General features: G+C 43.1%; 1 protein-coding gene across 14 annotated transcripts in view; it reads left to right on the forward strand.

Annotated features, from left to right (window-relative positions):
- The window catches only part of MAPKAP1 (MAPK associated protein 1), a 216,611-nt gene that overhangs the window by 159,297 nt on the left and 34,342 nt on the right, over window positions 1-22,972 (forward strand). For 10 of the 14 annotated variants that reach the window (XM_074331014.2, XM_019728586.3, XM_019728585.3 and 7 more), the window contains 2 exons: window positions 657-764; window positions 18,470-18,610. In XM_074331014.2, the coding sequence (XP_074187115.1) occupies window positions 657-764; window positions 18,470-18,610 (249 nt within the window). The remainder of the gene's footprint in view (window positions 1-656; window positions 765-18,469; window positions 18,611-22,972) is intronic. The other 4 variants (XM_074331018.2, XM_074331017.2, XM_019728588.3 and 1 more) reach the window with 1 other exon arrangement.

Consider the following 22,972-nt stretch of genomic DNA (forward strand, 5'->3'; position numbering starts at 1 on the left):
TCCAGGATTATTGAACCTGTGTCTGTGTTTCCATAAATGTTTCAACAAAAACATGAATCAGCACCCACAGTCCTAGCACCATAACACAGAAACCTGAGATTTATTATTTTGCTTCCCCTGATTTTTAAAAAAAACTTTTGATTTTTTTTTTTTTTTTTTGGCTGTCATCATGTAGAGTTCTAAACATGCCTTATTCCTGCTTATAATTGATTATTCATTATTACAATGATTATTAATAATGGGTACTTATGTCCTTAGAGGATATCATCTCTGCCATTCACAATAATCCTTCAAGGTTATAAGTGTTCCTCCATTCCTTATTCGGAAACAGACTCCCGGTAGCTTACCTGTTCATATCTGAGAAACCATGTAGCCAACGTTGTGACTCCAGGTCAGTCTGACTCAAAAGCTATCACCGCTCACCTTGTTTGGGGGGAGAATTGAGTGAAGACAGACCTGATAATAGAACAGACAAGTGTGAGAAACCTTGTGGGAAAAACCCCCAGACTCTTCCATCTTGGATAGCTAGATTCTCGAGACAGACTTCAGCGTTTTCCTAATGCTTTAACAGCTTTTCGCCAATATGTGGTGTTTTTTCAATGTTAAGTTCACTGTTTCAGACTTCCTCCCCTCCTCCTGCCCCTTTGATCTTCCAGGCCCTCAGTACCGCCTTGAGAAGCAGAGCGAGCCCAATGTCGCCGTGGACCTGGAGAGCACTTTGGAGAGCCAGAGCGCCTGGGAGTTCTGCCTGGTCCGCGAGAACAGTACGTTGGCCTCCTGGCTCCATGCCCGCTTTGCCCGTGACCAACACGCTTAGAAGTCATGTGTTTGGGAACACTGGTCTGGCTGCCCTGGGCAGGTTTGAAGTGACTGTTTTGCAAGGCAGACCTCAGCCTTTATGCCAAAAGTGTATCCCAAAGTGAAATGATTGATTTCCTGCTTTTTGGTGGAGAGTCTGCATCCTGTTTCTCTCTCTGTGATTAATGTTTCTGTTAAACTGTATCTTCCTAAGTTAGGAACAAGTCCCGGAAACAGCTTAGAAATATAAGGCCCTTTCTGAGGCAAAGGCTGTTTTGTATATAAAGCGGCTGGCCGTGTCGGTATCACTGTTCTGACATCAAGTTTTAGAAAATTCTGACCATTTCCGTTCTGTCAGTGTAGTGGGCCCTAGTGCTGTGTTGTAAGCTTCTTTACAACTTCAGTTCATTGCTTTTTGTTCTCTCTTTAGAGTTTCCAAGTTGTGAGTCTTTGCCTTTCCTCTCCTCTGTACTCGCACTGATTCAGGGACAAGTGACATGTGAAAACTGAGATCATGGTAGCCAGCTCTCCGTGGCCGTTGCTCTTCAGGGCTTTACACAGGCTGTTTCTTCTGTGTGGAACACTCTTTCCCCTACTGTGGTTAACTGTTTCTCATCCTTCGACTCAGTTTAAATGTCACATTTTCAAAGAGGCCATCGGTGAGCTCCCTGGCCCCCTTCGCCTACACCTGATCGATCCCTCGTATGAGGCCATTATATTCTGTCATAGAGCATACTACTTTTTATTCATTGCATATATTTCTGTTTATATATTTTTCTCAATGATCGTTTCATGTCTGTTTCCCCCACTAGATTGTCAGGTCTGTGAGGGTGTCCCTGATCCATACCAACTTGCCCTCCATTAATTCAGTTAATTTATCCGTCATCCACTATACACAGGAACTCAGTGAGTATAGGTTGAATGAGTGAATGGCAAGTTTTTAGTCATGTCACTGACCCACTGTGCAAGACCAGGCTACTGCTCTTTGGCCAAGGCCCCTGGCAGCCTCTTCTGGAGAGGCTTGTGCAAAATTCACCAGGAAGGTGCATTGTGCTTTTGCATTATCAGCAAATTCTCAAAGGCAGAAGGTTGGTGTCCCCATAGTCTGCAGCCAGGTACAAATATCTTATATAAATACACAAAGAAATAAAAATCATTTGGATCTCAAATGGGCCACAAAATTCAAATAAGTAGTAAGTGTTTGTAAAAATGTTTATCTCTGTCAGCAATCTAAGATAAAAACATTTTAAAAGCAACAGTGTAATTAATACTTGTCACCTATCAAGCAAGCCAGGTATTTCCAAGAGTCCTCATTGCTGGGGAGAATACAGGGAAATAGGCACATTCAAACAGTGGTGACTGTAATGAAGGTTAATATAATGTAGCTGGAAGTATCAAGAGACCTAAAGTGCAATAAAGATTGGTGTATGATAGTCATTAAATGTTTATAATATCTATATATACGTATATCTATGTAACATCCCCATATTGGGAAACGATGCAAGTCATCACCTTTTGGTAAAGACAGACTAAGTAATTTGAACAAATTCTCCCACTGAAGGTAACTTAAAAAGCTGATTAAAATACACAAATCATCATCCAAAAGTCATGAGAGAGCACAAGATAGAAAGTAATGGCCGATATCTGGGAGAAGATTGAACTAAAAGAGGTGAGATCAACACCTAGGACCAGTTTTGTCCTGATACCATTTGAATTTGAAGGCTGCAATATTTAAAGGAAATTTTACAGCCTTTAAATTCATGTATTACAAAAGATGAAAGACCAAAAAGTAATAAGCTAAGCATTTAGCTCAAGAAATTAGAAAACAAACAGAAACCTAAAGAGAATAAAAGGGAGGAAGCAATAAAGATAAGAGCAAAAATTAATGAAATAGAAGACTTGAGGACATTAAAACCAAATGTTTGTTCTTTAAAAAGACTAACAAACTTGCTAAACCTCTAATGAAATGGATCAAAAACATGGAAGAGAAACAAAGAACAGAAGCAAAAACAGTAACAGGAATAAAAAGGAGGTACACTATAGATCCTGTAGTCATTAAACAGATAATACAAGATTATTTGGAAAAACTTCACACCAAAACTTGTGAAAGTGTAGATGAAGGGGAGGCGGGGGGGGGGGGGGGGGGGAATACTAGAGGAAAACAACTTACCAAAATTGACACAAGAAGAAATAGAAACCTTGAATGGTCCCATAACTATTTTGAAAAACTGAGTTTGTAATAAATAAATAAAAAAACACATTCCCACAAAGAAAACTGAGGCCCAGATCACTTCACTGGCTAGTTCTGCCAAACACTTCAGGAAGAAATGACTCCAGTCTTACATCAGCTGTTCCAAAAAGTAGGAAAGAGAGGTTTCAGTATCCAATTCATTTTGAGGTGTCATAATCTTGTTACCAAACTCTAATAAAGACCATACAAGATAAAATTTTCAGACCAATCTTACATGGAGGTAAATATGCTAAACAAACTATTAACAAACTGAATTCAGCATTATATTAAAAGAATGTAGGGCCGGCCCGGTGGCTCAGGCGGTTAGAGCTCCATGCTCCTAACTCCGAAGGCTGCTGGTTCGATTCCCACATGGGCCAGTGGGTTCTCAAACACAAGGTTGCCAGTTCGATTCCTCGAATCCCACAAGGGATGGTGGGCAGCTCCCCCTGCAACTAAGATTGAACAGGGCACCTTGAGCTGAGCTGCCTCCCGAATGGCTCAGTTGGTTGGAGCGCATCCCCTCAACCACATGGTTGCCGGTTCCACTCCCGTAAGGGATGGTGGGCTGCGCCCCCTGCAACTAGCAATGGCAACTGGACCTGGAGCTGAGCTGCGCCCTCCACAACTAAGACTGAAACATGAAGCTGAACTAAGATTGAAAGGACAACGACTTGACTTGGAAAAAAAAAAGTCCTGGAAGTACACACTGTTCCCCAATAAAGTCCTGTTCTCCTTCCCCAATAAAATCTTTAAAAAAAAAAAAAAATGTATTAAAGAAAAAAGAATGTAGCATTCCCAAATTCGTTTTATTGTAGGAGTATAAGGTTAATTTAGCAATAGAAAATCCCGATCAATCTAATTTGCCACCTTCACAGATTTAAAGAACAGTCCTCTCAGATGTGGAATGCTCTTCAGCCATTATAAATAGTGCTTACCAAGAGTTTTCATTACAAGAGAAATAACATTGACTTAATATTAAGAAGGCAAATTGTCAAGGATACAAAATGACACGTCTGATCTAATCTCAGCTATGTAAAATCAAAACAAACAAACCAAATAAATAGAAGAAAAGTTGGAAGGAAAATGCCAAAACATTAATAGTGGTTATCTCTGGCTGGCAAGTTTCTGGGTAATTCATTTTCCATACTCTTTATACTTACTTGCACTTTCCAGCATTTCTAAAATGAGCATGCGTGACTTTCTAAGAAGAAAAAGCAAGCAAGTAATAAGGGCAAGTTCACACAGGTAAAGATTACATGATGAGAGCATCTCTTAGTAATCCTTGCAACACTTGAAATCCCAAACCATTTATAGCACCACAGCGTGGAGCAGGCTGCACCAAAGGAAGAATTAGAACAACACCCTTTTGTGACTTGCTTATCTGATTTTCTTTTTTAACCTGATGTAAATGGGTAATCCCTGCATCCCTGTCATTTTCTTTCATTCTTTAAAGAATCTCATCTTTCAAACACACTAGGGGAACTAATTCACATAATATGAACTCCATAGTGAATTCTGTTTCTGAATGTTGCCTCCTTCTTATATGACTAAGATGATATGTTGTTTATTAGCGTCTTTGGTAAATATTTTGGACATGAACTCCTATTCATGTAAAAGAATTTTTCAGATAACAGCATGTGGATATGGTGGATGTGGTAAAAACTTAGCTTCTCTCCTCTCCCCTGATTTCCCTCCCAGAGACAACAGTTGTCCCAGTTTCTTCAGTATCTTTCCAGGGATCATATATGCATATGCAAGAATATGCTATATATGTGTGTGAATATACCCACACACTTACATATATATACACACACACATACACAGTCAGCCCTCTGTATCCCAGGGGTTTCGCATCTGCAGATTCAACCAACTGTGGATTGAAAACATTCAGGAAAGAAATGTCACGTTGTTGCTGTCATTTTTACTATGTAGTTAGGCCTATGATAGTTGCACCTGTGCTGAACATGTACAAACTTTTTCTTGTCATTATTCCCTAAACAATATAGTATAAGAACTATTAACATAGCACTTACATGAAGCATGAGGGATGTCCGAAGGTTATATGCAAATACTGTGCCACTTTACGTCAGGAATTTGAGCACCCGTTATTTTGGTATCCACTGGGGTCCTGGAATACCATGTGGATACCGAGAGATGACCGTACAATATACACACACATTTGTATTGCCTCCCTTTTAAAAAACAAGTGACAGCAAGCGGTCAAGATGACGTCCAACTTTCTTGTGACTAGAAAAGAAGCTGTGAGGATTGGTGGATAAAGTTTTGAAATCTGGGCTCTGGTTCTTGCTGCACTTGTAAGCCTGAGCATAGTCTCTTCATAACTTGTGAGATATCTGTGAGCCTCGGCCTCTCCATCTTAAAGGATTTAGAAGAAATTACAGTTCCTGAGCTCTGAGTCAAAATTACCCTGTTAGTGAAAGTCTTTTTACCAGCATTTATAAAGGGTGGAAAGCAGTCAGTGGTTTGGAATCAGTGGAATTTTATGACTAGTCTTTGTAAAACGGAAGTAAATTATAAAAAGTTCTTTCTATAGAAAATGTTTAAAATTTTTTTTTAGTTTTAAATAGAAATTCCAATCAAGAACCAAGTATTGTTCTCCCGTAGCTACCTATTAAAGAAGTTGGATTGAAACAAAGAAAAAGATTTTATAAATATAATTTTTTTCTTTTACTTCTGTTGGTATGTTTGATCAAGACAGGCTTGCTAGCCTTAAAGCCATTTTAGAAGTGAACTAAATTATGAGTATCTGTTGTGCAGTGTTTAAGAGAATACACCCTCAAGCCAGACTGCCTCAGTTCACATCCTGGCCCTGCCCCTCCTGGCTGTGTGACCTTGGACAATTTACTTCTCTTGGGTAGTTATTTGCCCTCATAAGGTTGATAGGAGGATTCAGTGAGTTTTATAATCATAAAGCTCTTAGAATGGTGCCTGGCACATAATAAGCACTTAATAAATGTTAACTACAATTAATAAAGAATGAAAGAGCCGTATCCTGTGGTTGACAGAGCAGATGGGCCACAGTTGTGGAGGTCTGGAATCACAAAACTGTCATGGCCCTCTGGGGCCTGTGATGGGGGGGTGAGGCAGGATGGAGGAGAAAGAATGGGCACCTGGCAAATCCGGAAGTCTGTGTCACAGGAGCAGAAAACTGAGAAACAGGGTCCTTTCCAGCAAATGTGTTTTGCTGTCCCAGAAGATGTGTACCTTTTAAGTAAAACCATTTGATTGAGAAGACTGCTGTAAAGGTGAATATACCCTTTCAGTTTTTCTTCTGAGAAGGGATTGGGCACAACTTTTTATATCAACGACGTCAAAAGATATTTTTTTAAATTATTTGTTCAGGCCTTCTATTGTAAGGCATTGTGCTAGACATTTTGAAAATGTTCTGTCTTGTAATTTTCACAACCACCCTGCAAGATAATTATTCTGATTATGGAGAGAGGTGTGACTTGCCCACAGTTAGCTCGCCAATAAATGATAGAACCAGAATCTAAGTCAGCTGTCTGAGTCCAAAGCCCACCCTGAGATTGTTGATACAACGACCTAACTTTTCAGTCTTAAGAATGGTGATGACAATTGTCTTCATATACTAGTATGAGAAAAAAGCTTGCAAATGAAGCTGAAAGGACAGGAGTTTCTGTCTAGGGACTGAGAACTAACATTTGTGCTTGAATCTTGGCCTAAATAAGAAAACGACAAGCCAACAAAGTCCTTGAGCTTTCTAGTTTGGCTTCTTGTCTGATAATCTACTACATCCTTCAGCCAACTGTCTGCTAGAAGCTGGAATCAGAGCAGAGGAAGCATGAGTACGTTATAGAGAAGATGTAACATTAGATTTGGCCAGTCTTGTCCAAGCGTCTGTGTGAATCCTGGCACCAAACTGAGCCTCAATTTCCTTTTCTGCCAAATGTTGCCAGCGACCTTTCCTCTTATCCACTGATCACATGTGCATAGCCCATCCAGGTCCTTAGAAGAAAAATGCAGCATGAACCAATTTATTCTTTCCACAGCTTTAAGAGAGAAACTTGTGGATTTCCCACAGTCAGGGCTAAAATAGGCCTGAAATTACACTGTCTTTATGGAGTACCAACAAAACGTCAGATACTGTTTCTTTACTGTTTTATCACTCACCAGCCTTCTGTCCATCAGTAGTTCAGCATAGAGCTTAAAAGCCCAGTCTTTAGAATCAGGTAGACTTTGGGTGAACCCACTGTAGCATCTAACATCCGACAAATCACGTCACCTCTCCAAGCCTTAGTTTCCAGTATAAATGGAGGTGGTTGAATCTATTTTACAAGGTTGTGGGTTTTTGGTGTGTTGGTTTTTTTTTTTGAGGTTTAAATGAGATACAAATGCTCTCATTATAACAACCTTTTAGGCCAGTGTGGTCATCCTCTTTATTTTATAGAAGAAACTGAGGCTTTTTTGCTCATGATCACATGAATAGTAATTGGGGGCCTAGAAAACCCTGTCTTCTGTCCATTAAGTCTAGTGAAACAACTGAACCTAATTATTTCCTAAATAGAAGTTGCTATAGAAAGAGGCTTCAGTTCTTTAAATCAGCTCAGCCTCCTTTGATCTTTGCTTTTCAAGGAGACCTTCCATTATTTCAGTACCTTATTGAGTTTCTTAATTTCCTTAATTTAAGTCTTCACTGAGGAAAGACCTCAACTCGAGGTGGGCCGTCACCTAGGTGAGTGGACTGTGGCAGGGGGAGTATCTGTGGGTCTGTCTATTGGAGCCCTCTGTCGCCTTCGTTAGTTTCTCCTTGCAGACCCAGAGGAAGAGGCATCTCCTCCTAGAAGCCTCCCCAGCCATCTGGCTGCTACTCCCAGGGCTCAGGTAGTCCCTGTCTTCCCCTCAGATCAGCGGTTCTGCTGGGTGGATTGTCCCACCCCCGGCTGGGCCGTCACCCCACCACCACCACCCAGGGCAGGAACCAAGTCTGAGTTCCTTCTGCATCCCGGTGCCTGTGGCCAGGTAGGGTTCATTCCCCTGGGTGGAGTGAGCCTCCTGAGTCCCTGGCATGACCAGGCTTCTCACTAGGGCTCCAAGGAGCAAGCAGGATAGCTTTTAAAGAGAAACTGGAATTTGGGTGAGCATCTTTCTGCAGACGGGCTTCATGGTGGGTGCTGGTGGTACTTGGGCTTTCCCACCAGCACCAGTACTACTAGATGAAACAGGAGACTGGGGAGGAAAAGCAACCGTGAATGGCTGTTTGCTTTGTCCTGGTGTGTTTCCAGCTCCTTTTCTCCTGTTTGCAGTAAGCAGATCCCTTCCTCCCATGTGTGCTCTGTGCCAGCCCTGGAGACTCCCTGGTGGTTCCATTTGGCTTCCGAAGGCTTTGCTTTTTTCAGTTACAAATTACTAATCTCCAATTTCTGTCATGTGACTTAAATACCAGAGCTTTAAGCCTCTTTCATTATACCACCACAGCAGTCTTCAAAATGCAAAAGAAAATGTGATCCTGCAAATAAACTCTGTTTACAAATGGAAATGACTTGTGGTGATGGGATTCTCATTTTAGGTTGAGTTACTACTGAAAGCCCAATAGGAGACTGGCTTTAGTGGGGTAAAAGTGTTCACTGTCAAGAATTTTCTATAGGGGTGAGGGTTTTTTCAAGTAGGTATTGGATAATAGCTCCCTGCTGACTGTATGCTAACAGAATGTAAATGAAACAGAACTATTATCCCGTATATAAGAATACCTGTGTCTCCGCCTCCTGCCGTCTGGTGAGTGTGGGCTGGTTGGCAGTGTTGTAGGGAGAAAGGCTAGCTGTTTGGAGCCACTGTGTGACCTCGGGCACCTCCTCCTCTGAGAGCTTCACTTCCCCATCTGTAAAATGGGATGGTGATCCCTCCCCTTTAGGGCTGTTATAAGGATTAAATGAGCTTGTGGACATTAAAAGAACACGGGAAAGCACTGCACTATGCACAGTGCAGGTGTCGGCCGTTCCTAGTGTCTGTCTGTCTGTCTGTGTGCCTGAGACACACGGTGAGTGCCTGTGCCCAGACGCCACAGCTAGGCTGCTCGTGTGCGCTGGCCTTTTCCCTCCGTGTTCTCCTGTTTTTCTTCTGGCTTCTTAGACTTCACACAGACCCCTTTGGGCAATGGCCAGCTGCAAGGGTAGGTGATACCCAGGCAAAAACCAGTGCTGACCTGGACAAGAAGCAAACTTGTGCCCTGTCCGCACCTACTTCTTCAGTCATGAGTGTCTGAATTGCAGTGTGGGCGGAGAAATTCCACATGAATTGCATTTTTCACTCTCCCCCTTTCTTGAAAGTTCCCCCCTTTTCATTTTATCATTAGGTCGTAATTAGCATTCAAGGGAAATTGGTCTTAATATATTAAAATTGGTTAAGTGCATTTAGACCTGTACCACAGCCAATGTCTTATTGGAAAATGTAATTGGGGACTCTGTGTGTGTAATTAATTGAATTACAATTAAGAACTTTCATTAAGCGATACACTGGTACAGTAGAGCAATAAGGAAACATGTTTGACGAACCACCAACCCCGTATGGGCGCGAAGTGAGAGCACAGGGATTTGCATCCCACTGGTCCCTCGGCCCGGAATCCGCCCTAACGGTCTGGTAATGCATCAGGAGACGTTTCCGCAGTGACTCCCCTGATGGGAGGTGGGGTTCTTCCAGCACAAGTACCCTCATTCTCTGACTCTGGAATCAGGGAGAGAGATGCCTCAGTGTTGGTCAAATAATACATTTCTTAGCTACTGTGCGTTATTATAAACACACTGTATTTTGACATGTAAATTGTCAAAAATGCCCAGGATCCTTGGAAGACCCCATTACTTTTCCTGTGTTTTAAACAGTAGCAAAGACACATTGAAGGGAGAGGAAATGATGGGAATTCTGTCATCATCCTAACTTCCAAGCAAGCCTGTAATGACCCCATGGTTAGGACCCTCGAGTGGTCATGTTTCATCCCCTAAAGGGTGGTTGGCTTCACTCTGGGCCCTCACTTGTTGATTCGTCCCCCAAACATTGATGGCACCCTCCTCTGCTGAGGCGGTGGAGAGGAAGGAGCCCCCACGTCATGGAGCCCACGGTTGTACAGACAGCTACAAAAAGTATAAAAGAATGTGCAGCAGGGGCTGGCGCTGGTGAGAGAAGGACAGAACTGCCTAGAGGAAGAATCAGAAGGAGTTCGTCAAGTAATGAGTGAAGGAAGAATGTTCCAGGCCAGGGGACCGCTCGTCTGAAGGCCTTAGGAAGGAGCTCGGCGTCTTTGGGAATGAAGGAATGAATGAAGGGGGATGTAGGGAGCAAGGACGACGGTGCTGAAAGAAGGAAGAGACTGGGCTGGGCAGGCTCTGAGAATGCAGAGCCTGAAGGCCCCCTTGCGTGATCTGTTCTTTTTAGAAATTCCACAAACCTGAAACCGTTTCTTTCTGATCACCTCATAAAACAAGATTACCCTGATTTATTAAGGGTCTGAAATCTCCCTGTGGAAAGGCTCTAACTCCGAGAGTTTAATCAATTAGGTACTGGCAGCAAGGATCTGTACCCTGGTCGTGGCATGGGAGACTCAGTGAAGGGTTTATCCTACTGTGCGATCCTCACGGTTTTTAAGAGATTACTACAGAGGGGCATCCATGTGCGCCTGTGTGTGTTAGAGTATATCACCTATTGATTGTTTTTTAGAGACCAGCAAAAATGACTAGTAGCCAAAGGGAAGTGTTTAATAGAAGAGAAGCTTGGGGCTTATGAGGCTTTGGAGACTTTAAAGGTCTTTGGGGGTGGGGGGAATGTGATGGATATAGAAAGCTAAGGGCGAGTTTTTCTCCGTGACTCACTTGTACGTCCAGCTTTGAGTCTTACAGGAGGCGTGGAAAAAGTTACATTTTATCCCTGATTCTTTGTTCTGGCAAGACCAGGCTCAGTTGTATTCTTAGATACTCCTTTGGCCCATGGATTCGTACATTCCCAAACCATCTGGGGAACATCTTTACCCAAGAGTTATGTGGTAGTTAAGGGCATATTTTTGGAATTAGACCTGGGTTCAGTTCCTGGCTGCAGCTTATACTAGGTATATGGCTGTACTTGCAGGATGACATCATTTTTCTCACCTGTAAAAAAAGAATAATGTCCAACTTAAAAGGGCATTGAGAAAAATGAGACAGTGCATTTAAAGTGCTAAGCATAAAAGTAAGTAAAGCACTGAGCATAGTGTCTGGCATATAGAAACACTCAGTAAAAGTTAACTGCTGTTGTAGTTGTTGAGGCAGGGTCCTAGTTGGTGGGGTGTCTGCATAGAAAACTAAAAATGGTGTGTTAGGTTCGAGGTAAATGCAAGGGCTGGCGTACAAACTTAGGAAGTATTATGGTTAACCTGTGTTGCAGCAAACTTCATTCGTGCCACCAGCAGCATTTATTGACCATCTACTGTGTGCTCTGGAGGATAGAATGTTCTGCCCGCAGAAGTGCTCATTGTCCAGAAGGGGAGGATAGCTTATCATGTAAGAGACTTATAATATAAAAGCCTTTGTGGCCAGGAGAGCAAAGGCAATTTCGCCGAGGCAGAGACCGTTCTGTGTGGAGAGTAGCAACAAGCCTGCGTGATAGAGCGCGACAGGAGGTGGTTCGTTTACTCTTCACTCAGTTACTCGCATAGCAGGATTTAGTGTGCCAGGGCCTGAGATGGCATTGCCTCTGCCTCGGAAGAGCTTCTACCCCTCCGGCCCCACCATTTTATTTCCACTAATCCCCTTCATACATCCGCTCCAGCCAAATGCGAACACTTGCTGCTCGCTCTGTATGTGCCCAGACTTTGTGGGCTTCATGATTTTCCCATACTATTCCCTCTGGGATGGCCTGTCCCCTCCCCGCATCTGGAAATCCTGGCCTCCTCGCACGTTCCTGAAGCACTAGCACGGCCTTGGGAACTTGGGAGGAGCAGGCCGTCTCGTCGCCGTGCTACAGAGAGTGTAAAGGTGAGGCTGGGACAGTGACCACCGATCTTCTGGTCGAGTTCTAGAGCTGACAGAGATCTTTTGGGAGAAGGAAGCTTGAAGTCACATTAACTTAGATTAGAGCTTTTAGACTTAGTCTGAGACTCAGTGACCTAACCATAAAATGAAGTTTAAAGTCCCATGTAGTTTGTATCTGTGAACAAGACATCAGCCAGTCGCATGCAGTGAATTCACCTGAGCTTCGATTTAATGACTAGTGCCCATGTGTCTGAAAGAAAGTCATGTATGTACGTGGAAGTGTCTCCCTCAGTTCCCAATGAAAACACTTTTTAAACTACAAACAATACTAGTTATAATTAGCCTTGGTCTGATTGCCTGACAGCAAGTCTGTTACTCTCGGAATGTGTGTACAAGCTCTATCTGTGTTTGTTGTCAGGTGTGTAACAAATACATAGCTGTAACTGCGCTCTTACGTCTCACTGTGAGTGTCCATGTAGACATCCAGGGACAATGAAAATATGACATAGGAACAATAAAGGCAGCGGTTCTCAAACATTTTGGTCTTAGGGCCTCTTTACACTCAAGAATTATTGAGTACCCCAAAGAGTGTTTGTTTATTGTATTATATCTATTTATTAGAAATAAAAACAAATTTTTAAATATGAATTCATTTAAAAAGCAATAATAAATCTATTATATGTTAACATAAATTTTTATGAAAAATAACTATTTTAAAAATTTAATGAGAAGAGTGGTATCGTTTTGTTTTCTTTTCCTGAAGAGCATTTATTTTTGTTCCATTGGAAAGATAAATTATTGACTAATTACCTGAACCAGTGGGTACTGTTCTATATTTTTGCAAATTTCTCTAATGTCTGGCTTTATAGAAGACACTTGATTTTTCATATCTGCTTCTGCATTCAGTCTGTTTCAGTTGAAGTATATGGAGAAAATTTGGCCTGACACAGATGTGTTGTTGGAAAAGGGAGAAGTATTTCAGTAGCCTTTTCAGATGATAGTGGTTATTAATTTTCATTTCTATATCAAAACTTAAGCGATAGTTTCTTAAAGGTTAGTTGCAATGTGAAATCAGAGCCATGTCAATGAATTTGTTATTACTTTGTGCACTTGTGAGATGATAGGCGTGAAAAGGCCAAATAATGTCTTACTGTTACTTTGAAAATAATATTGAGACTATGGGCCCCCAAAGGGTTCTTGGGGACCCCCCGTACCCACCCAGTACGGCCTGCGCTTCACTTGAGAACCAGTGGGGTAGAGCTTACAGTTACCCACATGGTCTCTCTCCTTGCTGCTGCTTGTGGGAATGTGGGAGGTGGGAGGGAAGGAGGAGGACGCAGAAGGAACCTGGGCGACAGAGCCCAGCAGATCTGTTCCCGCTCGGCCTCTGCCCAGCAGCGGAATATTGGACAGGGTTGTGACCTGCTCTTGACCCATGGTGTCGGTTGAGACTTGAACCTACGTCTCTGACTCTGTGTTCCAGGTCCTTGCCAATGTCTTTAAGCCCCAAGGCCACTCCCCAGCCCTTGGCCCTCTCTCAGCACCTCCTCTTTCCTTGCTGCAAGCCCGAGACTCTGCCCACCTCCTCCTCCACCTCATCTCTGCTTTCCTTCAGCCCCTCCTGCCCTGGCCTGGTGTTGTCACTGCTTGTCTCCTCCTTCCTGGTTCCTCAGTCTAGGGAGTTAAACTCCTGCCTCTGTCGGAGTTCCTGCTTGTCCCTCAAACCTTTCCACGCGGTGAATGTACTACTCCCTGTCATTCTTCCAGAGCTTGTTGTCATCCATTTGAGCTGTGGTGCTCAAGTCACTTTTAGGCCCCACCCCAAAATTTGATCTATCACAATACATCTTTGAGTTATTGCAGCTCAAGCGTTTTGACACAATACATTATGGTAATCCATGGCACATAGAGACATTAACACTCCCGACTTTGACAAAATACATTGTGAAGTCTTTGAAGGCACCATTACAATTTATCTTGTCATTCACAAGGAGACCCAGTTCAGCATTAATGTAGATGAACACAGTGTGGCTTTTGTTTCATTTAATTGCTTGTGACCTTTTTAATTGCTAATTTAACAAAATACCACAGGGTTGTATTTCAATTAAATTAACAGTTTGGGGAGTGTTTCTTGTTAATGTATTTATTTTTAAGACATTCCGGTTTTTTCTACTTTGAGTAGATAAAAATGTCTTGCCTTGAACAGAGGTGGGTTTTTTAATGTGAAGTTGATAGTACAGTAATAATTTTAATATGCATATGGTACAGTGCCAAACATCTTTCATGTGTGGCTGGGTTTGCTCCTTTCTAGAAGGATGTAAACATGCGAAGTCATAGAACTTTTCTGGTCCTAAAACACGTTTTTGGTGTAACGTTCTGCTTCAGATGTTTGTCTTTAGATAAAGCGTCTGTTGTGTGCACCGTTTATTGGGCACTTCTCTCTGCCTTGTACTGTTTGCTATCGCGAGTTTGTAAGCTCCTAAAGATCAGGAACCCTGCATTATTCTCACCATGTTCCTCCAGAGTCTAGCACTCCGCTGGTGTGGGGAGAGTAGTTGCAAGCTGCGTGGCCCCTCCGAGCAGCGGCACTCCTTGAGAGATGGCTCAGGAACTCCGGGACCGAGACCAGAAGTTGTTCCCAGTTCAGCAGATAACCTGCTGTGGGGTGAGCAGCATGGATCGGGGGCACATGCAGGGCTGTTTCTTCCCTCTCTGCTCCCCCAGGTGTTATTGCCCTTCCAATCATAAAAGCAAACATGCCTCTTGTCAGCTGGGGCAATGTTCAGAACTCACCCAAGTGTCAGGGAACTTAAATCCTCACGTGGGAGATGAATTTGCACTGTCAGAGAGTAGAAAGTCAGTGCAGGAAGTATTAGTGTGTTGAGCCAGCTCCAGCTATATAAGTCGTCAACAAAATTAATATAAGGGAATTGACAAGCCTTGCTGGTTATCCCATAGCTTTAAGACCTCTACTAAAATCCTATCATCTCATCTGCCCATTATTAACATTTCAGCAAAATATAAAGTTTTCATTAATCTCCCACAGCAAATTTAGGAGTGAAAACTGGCACTTGTTTGAGCTTTTAGGACTACATTAGCTGGTGTATTAAACAAAATATGTCATTCTTCAGTAGCTTCTGTAAGAAGCTAAATCAATTTCCAGCCATATTTATGCACCACTTTATCTAAAAGCATCTGAATTATCATTTACAGCTAAGATGCTTTATTAGCAGCTGGCATTGAAATTGCTCAGTAAAAAATTATATGTCACGTTATAGTAATTTTTAAATTGGTTTTAATCCAACATCATAAAATGTAAAACTCCTAAATGTGGTGTTTTGGGGGTTTGTTTGTTTTTGTTGTTTTTTGTTTTTTTGGTAATTGGCATTTTAGCATAATGAGCTGTTACCTCTTTCCACATCAAATACCTGCAATATTCAGAAAATACTAATTAGTAAAGAAAACAGAAGTTCTTGAGCTATGTTGTGTCTAAGGGCATTTTCTCAGGAAAAAAAATGGCTTTAAATTATTTTTAAAACATGAAAGGATTTTAATATTTCACCAAAAATTCTCCACAGTTCTCATGTATATAAAAGTTTTTAAAATAGAAATGAACACATCTTGGCAAGTCTGTTTCAGTACAATGTATATTGGAGAAAGTGAAGGATTATTTGAAACTCTAAATTGTGGCCAGCCTCTTGGTCTGAGATGTGGACATAACCTAAGAGACAGCGGTGATCATGCTGATGACATTTCTGTCCCAAATCACAGGGGTTCCAAAGAAAGGAAACAGGGTTACCCAGTGGCCCTTGCAGATGTTGAGTGTAACTCTGCTGGTTCTCGCGATGTGATGTGGGCTAAGCTACTCAGCATCTCTGATCCTCACCTTCCTGTGGACATGGCACTTGGTATTCATACAATAAACTTTTTTTTTAAATTGGGGAACAGTGTGTTTCTCCAGGGCCCATCAGCTCCAAGTCGTTGTCTTTCAATCTAGTTGTGGAGGGCGTAGCTCAGCTCCAAGTCCAGTCACCCTTTTCAATCTTCAGTTGCAGGAGGGGAGGCGCAGCCCACCATCCCATGCAGGAATTGAACTGGCAACCTTGTTAAGAGCTCGCGCCCCAACCAACTGAGCCATCCAGCCGCCCCCCATTAAACTTTTATTGATCACTTTTTCTCTTGTGCGTGGTAGCACTAGCAGTGTCGGGGCTATAGGGTCTGAGTAAAGCAGTCACATGCCTGCCCTCTTGGGGTTTACAGTCTAATGACAGAGACAGATAGTCACAATCTGTGATAAGTATTCTGAGGAAAATGCCAGGTGTGATGACAAGAGCTGAACTAGACTTGGGGGCCTGGGAGGAGAGGGCATGTGCTGATGCCCTAAGATGGGGCTGTGTCAAGGCATTCAGTGAACGCCCCATTGCAGGTGAGGCTGCATCCTTATTGAGGGGAGAGCATTATTGTGGGTGCTAGAATGGTCCAAGCTGAGAGTAAGTGCAGCGTTTGGAAAGAGGGGGCACAACTTCTCATAAATGAGTTCAATGTGACGGCATCAGAAACCAGCTTTAACTTCCAAGCTTGCCCTGTAAGCAGTAACCGGGAAAGAAAAGCATGTGGTTGTCAGGCTACAGGTTATGTAACAATTTTCCTTTTATACCCAAATCTGTTAGGTTGGTGCAAAAGTAATTGCGGTTTTTGCAATCATTTTTAACCTTTTAAACCGCAATTAACTTTTGCACCAACCTAATCGAATTTTCACTCCTCCGACTCTTATTCCAAGGAGTTATCTCCAGGTCTCCCTGTGGGACCATCTCTGGGTACCCAGCACAAGGCCTAGGGCACCCCACTCTGGGTGCTAGACAGGCTCTCCCTCCCTCTGGTGAATGGTACCAGCAGCTACACCTTCAGAAGACCACAGTTCAGACTCTGAAGGGTGAGCGAGAGTTTAGCTTTGCTTAGTGTCACCTTGGGCATGTGACTTTGCCTCAAAAGCCTCAGATTCCCAAAGCGTCAGATGAGGAACGACAGCCGGGTGACATCGTGAGTCTTAAATGCGTGTGTAAAGTGCGTAGCACCGTGCCGGATGTGTAGTAAGCACTCATTCATACTAGCTTCTGTTTGTTTATCCTTCTGTCTATTTATTCATGTAGCAGAATTTAGTGAGAGCAAGCCAGTTACCTGTACTGCTTGCAGAAGAAGCTGCAGAGATGAGTAAGAAACAACTGACCCTCACAAAGCTTCCAAATTAAGACAGAGTGACCATTCAACAACTCTAGGCTGACTGGGATCCTCTCTGACGGTAGCATGAAAATAATCACGACTACTACTTATTAAGCCTGTTATGTGTTAGATTTTTAAAATACATCCTACATTCTGTGGATGGCCAAAACTGGGTGCAGAGAGCTAGTCACTTGCCCAAGATCATCTAGCAAGTTAGAGGCAGAGCTGGGAATTGGCCCAGGTCTGCCTGGCTCCAGAGTCCAGTGTAAACCAGCTGCTGTGGAATTCAGCCGGAAGTGGAGTTTGAGCTGGCCTGGCTGGGGTTTGACAGGTCCAGTGTCAGGGCGGAAAGGGTGTTCTAGGCCAAGGGTACGCCATGAGTGAAGGCCCAGAAGTAGAAAAACCTGCACCTGTGTGCAGTCCAAGGCATTTGGGAGGAGCTGAGAAGATATGTGTGAGTAGTGACAGGCAAAATTGAATTTTGTTTCAGCAAGATTATGGACAGTCTTGATTGCTTGGCTGAAAAAAGTGCATCCTTCAGGAAGTCGTGGGAAGCCAAAGACGACTTTTGAATACCAGTCTTCTTATTTGTCACCAGTGTCACATATCGGAGTACTTAGCATGCACAGAGCTCTCACTAAACATTTGATGAGTGAATAAATGATCAAAGCATGAGAAAGATGAATCGGAAAGGCCTGTGGTGGCTGGATTGCAGAGGGAGCTTGGTGGCCGGTGGCCAGTGAGGAGACTTACAGCCACGTGAGCGCAGGCAGGCTCGTGCCTGCACCAGTGGAGACTTGGGGCACAGGACAGGAAGCTGGTAAACTGGCAGCTTGAGAATCTTGGAAAGGACAGAGATTCTTCCGGGAGCATGGATTACTTTTATAATCAGGCAAATTAATATTAGAAAAAGAAACAGGAAGTGTGACCATGCATGCTATTGTGATTTTGACTTATTGTGGAGACTGAGCTTCTGGAGAGCAGGAGTTTTCCTATCCTTCTGCATCCCTACTGCCTAGCCAAGGGCCTGCCATAGACTAGGCAGTGTTTGTTGAATTAATTGTTGAATGATTAATATGTTTCCATTCTCTGTTTACTGGAATGGCATTATTAAGTCATCGCTCAGCCTTTTCTTCTCCAAATTAAATAGCCCATATTATTTTAATTTATCCCAAAGCATTTTAAGCAGACACCATTTGCCAAGCCTCATGTATCTTTATGTGTTAAACGGCTTTTTTCTCCCCAGGTTCAAGGGCAGACGGGGTCTTTGAGGAGGATTCACAAATTGACATAGCGACAGTGCAGGATATGCTTAGCAGCCACCATTACAAGTCTTTCAAAGTCAGCATGATCCACAGACTACGCTTCACGACCGACGTACAGTTAGGTAAGTGCATGAACAGCTGATGAACTGAGTGCTTTATATCAGTGGTCAATGTAGAACTCGGGGAAGAAACAACATACAACTTTTGTGTGACCGAAACGCCTGACAGTAATTTGTTTTCAGAAAAAAATGTTTAAACAATGAAATTTAAAGTACCTCCTTTTTCCAGCTCAGTGCTCTGTCTCGTCGTCTTTTTTATGAAGCGGAAGATTACAAATAGAACTAACTTGAGACTCTCTTCAACCTGATTGACTTCTGTGAAGTTCCGTGATTCCTTTCGTGCTGTGATTCTCTTACGTGCCGTCCTCAGAACTGCTCTGTAGTGCTGCCACTCGCCTTTCGTACTCGGTGGATTCGCTGCCTATTCATTCGTTTTTTATTCAGGAAGCTTTGTTATGATCTCAGAAGTCGTATTTGGATTCTCACCAGATAAACTGGAACTGACTTTCAACTAATATTTGGGGTTAATTTGTTCCAGTGAAGTGCCAAGTTTCTGTTTGGCCTTAAACCTAACAGGAGTAGGGACAGTCATAGTAGTCAACATAACATTAATGCAGCATCGTCGTCGCGGCGGTCATTTAGAGGCATCCACCGTGTGTTAGGCTCTGTGCTACGTGTTTTACATGCACTGCTTAACTACTGAAGGGTAGGCATTTTTACTGTCCCCATCTAACAGCACAAATGAGGTGCAGAGTGGTGAAATCTCATGCTCCAGGTCACAGCAGGTTGGGGGGGCGGTCAGGAGCAGGCCCCAAAGGCTGGTGGCAAGAGGGGAACTAGACATGGATGCCTGGCTCACTCAGTCAGGGACCTGAGCTGTACCCTGGCTCTGCCACTGACCTCTGCCACACCACCCCTTCCTGGGCCTCGTTTGCTTTATGCATAAAGGGAGAAGGTTTAAATTCTAACTCTAAGGTTCACTAATTTTACATTTCTGACAAATGTTTTGTATGTGTCTCACTATAAATCTTTGCAAATGTTGGCATTATTTGTAATAAGCCAGTATGCTGGCTAATTTGTAATAAGCCTCAAAAATCTCTCAATAATTTCTTCCCAACTTGACTGGGAAGCTTGAAATACGCTGACAGCTCAGCATAGTAGTTAAAAGACAAGCATCAAAATCATAACTGATTTAAACTGGGGCTTCATTGATAACCAGCCATGTTAGGCAAGTGTCTTCATTTTTATGAGCCTCAGCTCCATTCAGCTTAAATGGGAATATCAGGAATACCATCTTCTTAGGATTGCTGGGGGGACCAAGTCAGAGATGCCATGAAAAGCACTTAGCTCGGGGCCTGGCAGTTGCTGAGACTTCTGTAAATGAGAGCTGTTGGTGGAGAAGCAAAACAGTGCAGCATTTAGAGGACAGACTTGGGGGTTAGAAGTCTGGTTTCAAACCCTGGCTCATTTATTAGCTGTACCACCACAGGCCAATGATGCAGTTTCCGTTTCCTCATTTGTAAAAGGAAGACAATAGTCCCTCTCTGAGAGACAGGCTGAGGATGGGGATGAAGTGCGGTAACGCGTGCAGAACACTTAGAAAGGTGCCTGGCACACAGCAGGTGCTCGGTGAACATCAGCTGCTAAGATGGTGGCAATTCAAGCAGACTAAGTGGATGAGTTAGCACCCCATAACTTTGACCCAAAACACAGAACCCACCTTTCTTTCCCTTCTCTATAGACTGTTTCGCCCTCCTCACTCTAAACTCTAAATCTCTAAAGTGGTTAAAAAAAAAAATTGTTCAATTGTTGATTCTTAAAACAAAGTTCTTCAGTGTTGTTCTTCTTAGGGATGCTTTTCCTGGCATCTCTCATAGAAATAAAAATAATAAGGGGGCCAGCCCGGTGGCTCAGGTGGTTAGAGCGCCGTGCTAACTCCAAGATTGCCGGTTCGATTCCCACATGGGCCATCTGTGTCCTACACAACTAGACTGAGAAACAGTGGCTTAAACCGGAGTGGGAGGGGGAAGCGGGAGAAGGGACGAATAATAATAATAATAATAATAATAATGTTGCTCAAAAAGAAACTGGATCCAAAAAAGGGGGTGAAATGACATACTATATGATTCCATTTATATAACATTCAAAAATACACAAAAATAATCTGTTAGAAGTAATGATGGTGGTTATCCTGGGGGGAGAGGAGGCTGTAGTGACTGGAGAGAAGCTTCCGGCTACTGATACGGTTCTGTTTCTTATCTGGGTGCTGATTACATGAGTATATAGACTTTGTGGAAAACTCAGTCATATAAACTCTTATGTCATATGTACTTTCTGTTGGTGCATTTTCAACTAAACGTTTACTACAGTGAGAACGCTCCTCAGGCATCCAATGTGTGTGCCTGCGTGCAGTACCTCCCCAGTAAGAAAGGCTCTGCCTTTCGTGTTTGGGTCTAGTTTTAAGAAGCTCACTAAGTCGCCTGAGTGCAGCCGAGATAAAGGTGCAGGGTGCAGGGAGGGATTTTCCCAGGTGAGCATCATCAGCGAGTCCACGGATCCCCAACGTGAAAAGCAGTGCCTTGGAAAGATAACCAAGATTGTGGGCTTCTAACCCCCACTTTTTTCCCCAAGGCAAAAAGCCAAACATTTAAGGAGAAAATCTACAAAAGGATCTGTGGGAAGAACCCAAGTTCTACAGTCAGGATTGGGTTCGAGTCCCAGCATTACTACTTACCCGCAGTGTCTCCTCAGACAAGTCCCTTTCCTTTTCAGGCTTAGTTTTTGTCGTTTATAAAATGGGAATTATAATGTTTACCTTTTGAGACTGTATGAAAGTGTCTGGCCCATAAAAAGTGTATTCTCAGTGGTAGCTTATTTTACTGTTATTGCTATTGTCGTTATTATTTACTTTGCCTGTTGCTCTCTCTCCTAGTCCACCATCTTGAAAGTATTAGGTAGTGGCTCAGATTAGGTAGTGGCTCTGTTGGCAAAGTTTCACTTGTAGCCACAATGGACACTTGTTAGGTAGAAATGGATGATGACAATGATGCAAGCATCTGTCCCTAGAGCTGTGGTTCTCAGAAATGAGGTTGACTGGAGGCCAGGTCCCAGTCACCTCTGGATGCTTCCAGTGGCACACATGGCGCCCTCTGGTGGAAACTTCTCGGCCCTGAGGCACTTCTGTTATACAACAGATGTCAGAATATGTTTCAATTATGAATTTAAGTTCAGTCTTTAGCATTATAAGCAGTATACGCAGAAACTTCATTAATTAATCATGAGAAATTTTGTGACAATAAAATTAAACTGTGCCCACGAGTACTGGACCATGCAGTGAATAGATCAGCTCATTCCCTAGTGCCGTGTAGATGAGTTCAGATACGTAACTCAAGACGCTCTCTCCGTCCTTGCTGCTAAGCAGACGATAACATCCTAACAACAACAACAAAAACCTGCCCACAGCAATCCAGAAGTCCTTTCTGAAACAGAAGCTTCCGCAAAGTACAGGGCAGCAAACAGCACACCATTTATGAGCATTGAAGTGAGCAGCTAGGTCCTGAGATGGGTAAATAATTTATTTTATTTCCACTGACGAGCCAGGTGCTTCAGCTCTTTTCTGACACTGATGGATGGCCTCCTCCGTTCGTCCATCCTGTGTCGGTCAGCACAGAGGTTTCACTTGCTCTCCGTGGCAAGTTCTTCTGGGCACTAAGTGTCTGTGTGTGGCATTTACCCAGCAGCCCTGCTGCTTCCACGGGAAACTGCCGGGCCACTTGGAGGCAGTGGTGTGGCAGAGCACACCGCGGAGGATGGAATTCCCAGGCATCCACTGTGCCGTCACAGCTCCCGCTCTGCTGACAGGCAGTCGTGGCCCACGTGCCAGTGTTACCATCCGCCGTTGGTTTCCAAGGTCAGGGGAGGAGAGAGGCAAACTTTGATCTGCAAGGCCCAAACGCAAACCAGTTTTCCACCAGACTTTTTACGATTGAAAAGTTTACTGGACTCTATTAATGAAACCTATGACAAAGAGCTGACCTTTTAAAATAATATCAACAGAAAGTTACTTGTAAAAGCAGTTGTCGTGTATCAGGTGCTTACTAGATGCCAAGCATTTTGCTGCTCACTCTTTTATATGTATTGTCTCCTGTAATTAGAGCAGTATTATTTGATAGTACTGATACTATCGCCATATTTTATGTGACAAAACTGGGATATAGGGAAAATCTAGTAAGGAAGGTGGCATTAAAACCCAGGTCTGTCTGAGGCTGAGCCCTACAGGTAACTACTATATCGTGATGCCTTGAATGCAAATTGTCACTGTGCTAGTATTCTGTCATTCTCACACAATCGACAGTATGCAGTGAACTTTCACCCCGTTACCTTATTTAATCCACACAGCACATTGGTGATGTTGTTCCCCTTTCA

This window comes from Rhinolophus sinicus, chromosome 16, assembly GCF_057876585.1.
Source record: "Rhinolophus sinicus isolate RSI-liver-muscle chromosome 16, RSI-T2T, whole genome shotgun sequence".
NCBI lineage: Eukaryota > Metazoa > Chordata > Mammalia > Chiroptera > Rhinolophidae > Rhinolophus > Rhinolophus sinicus.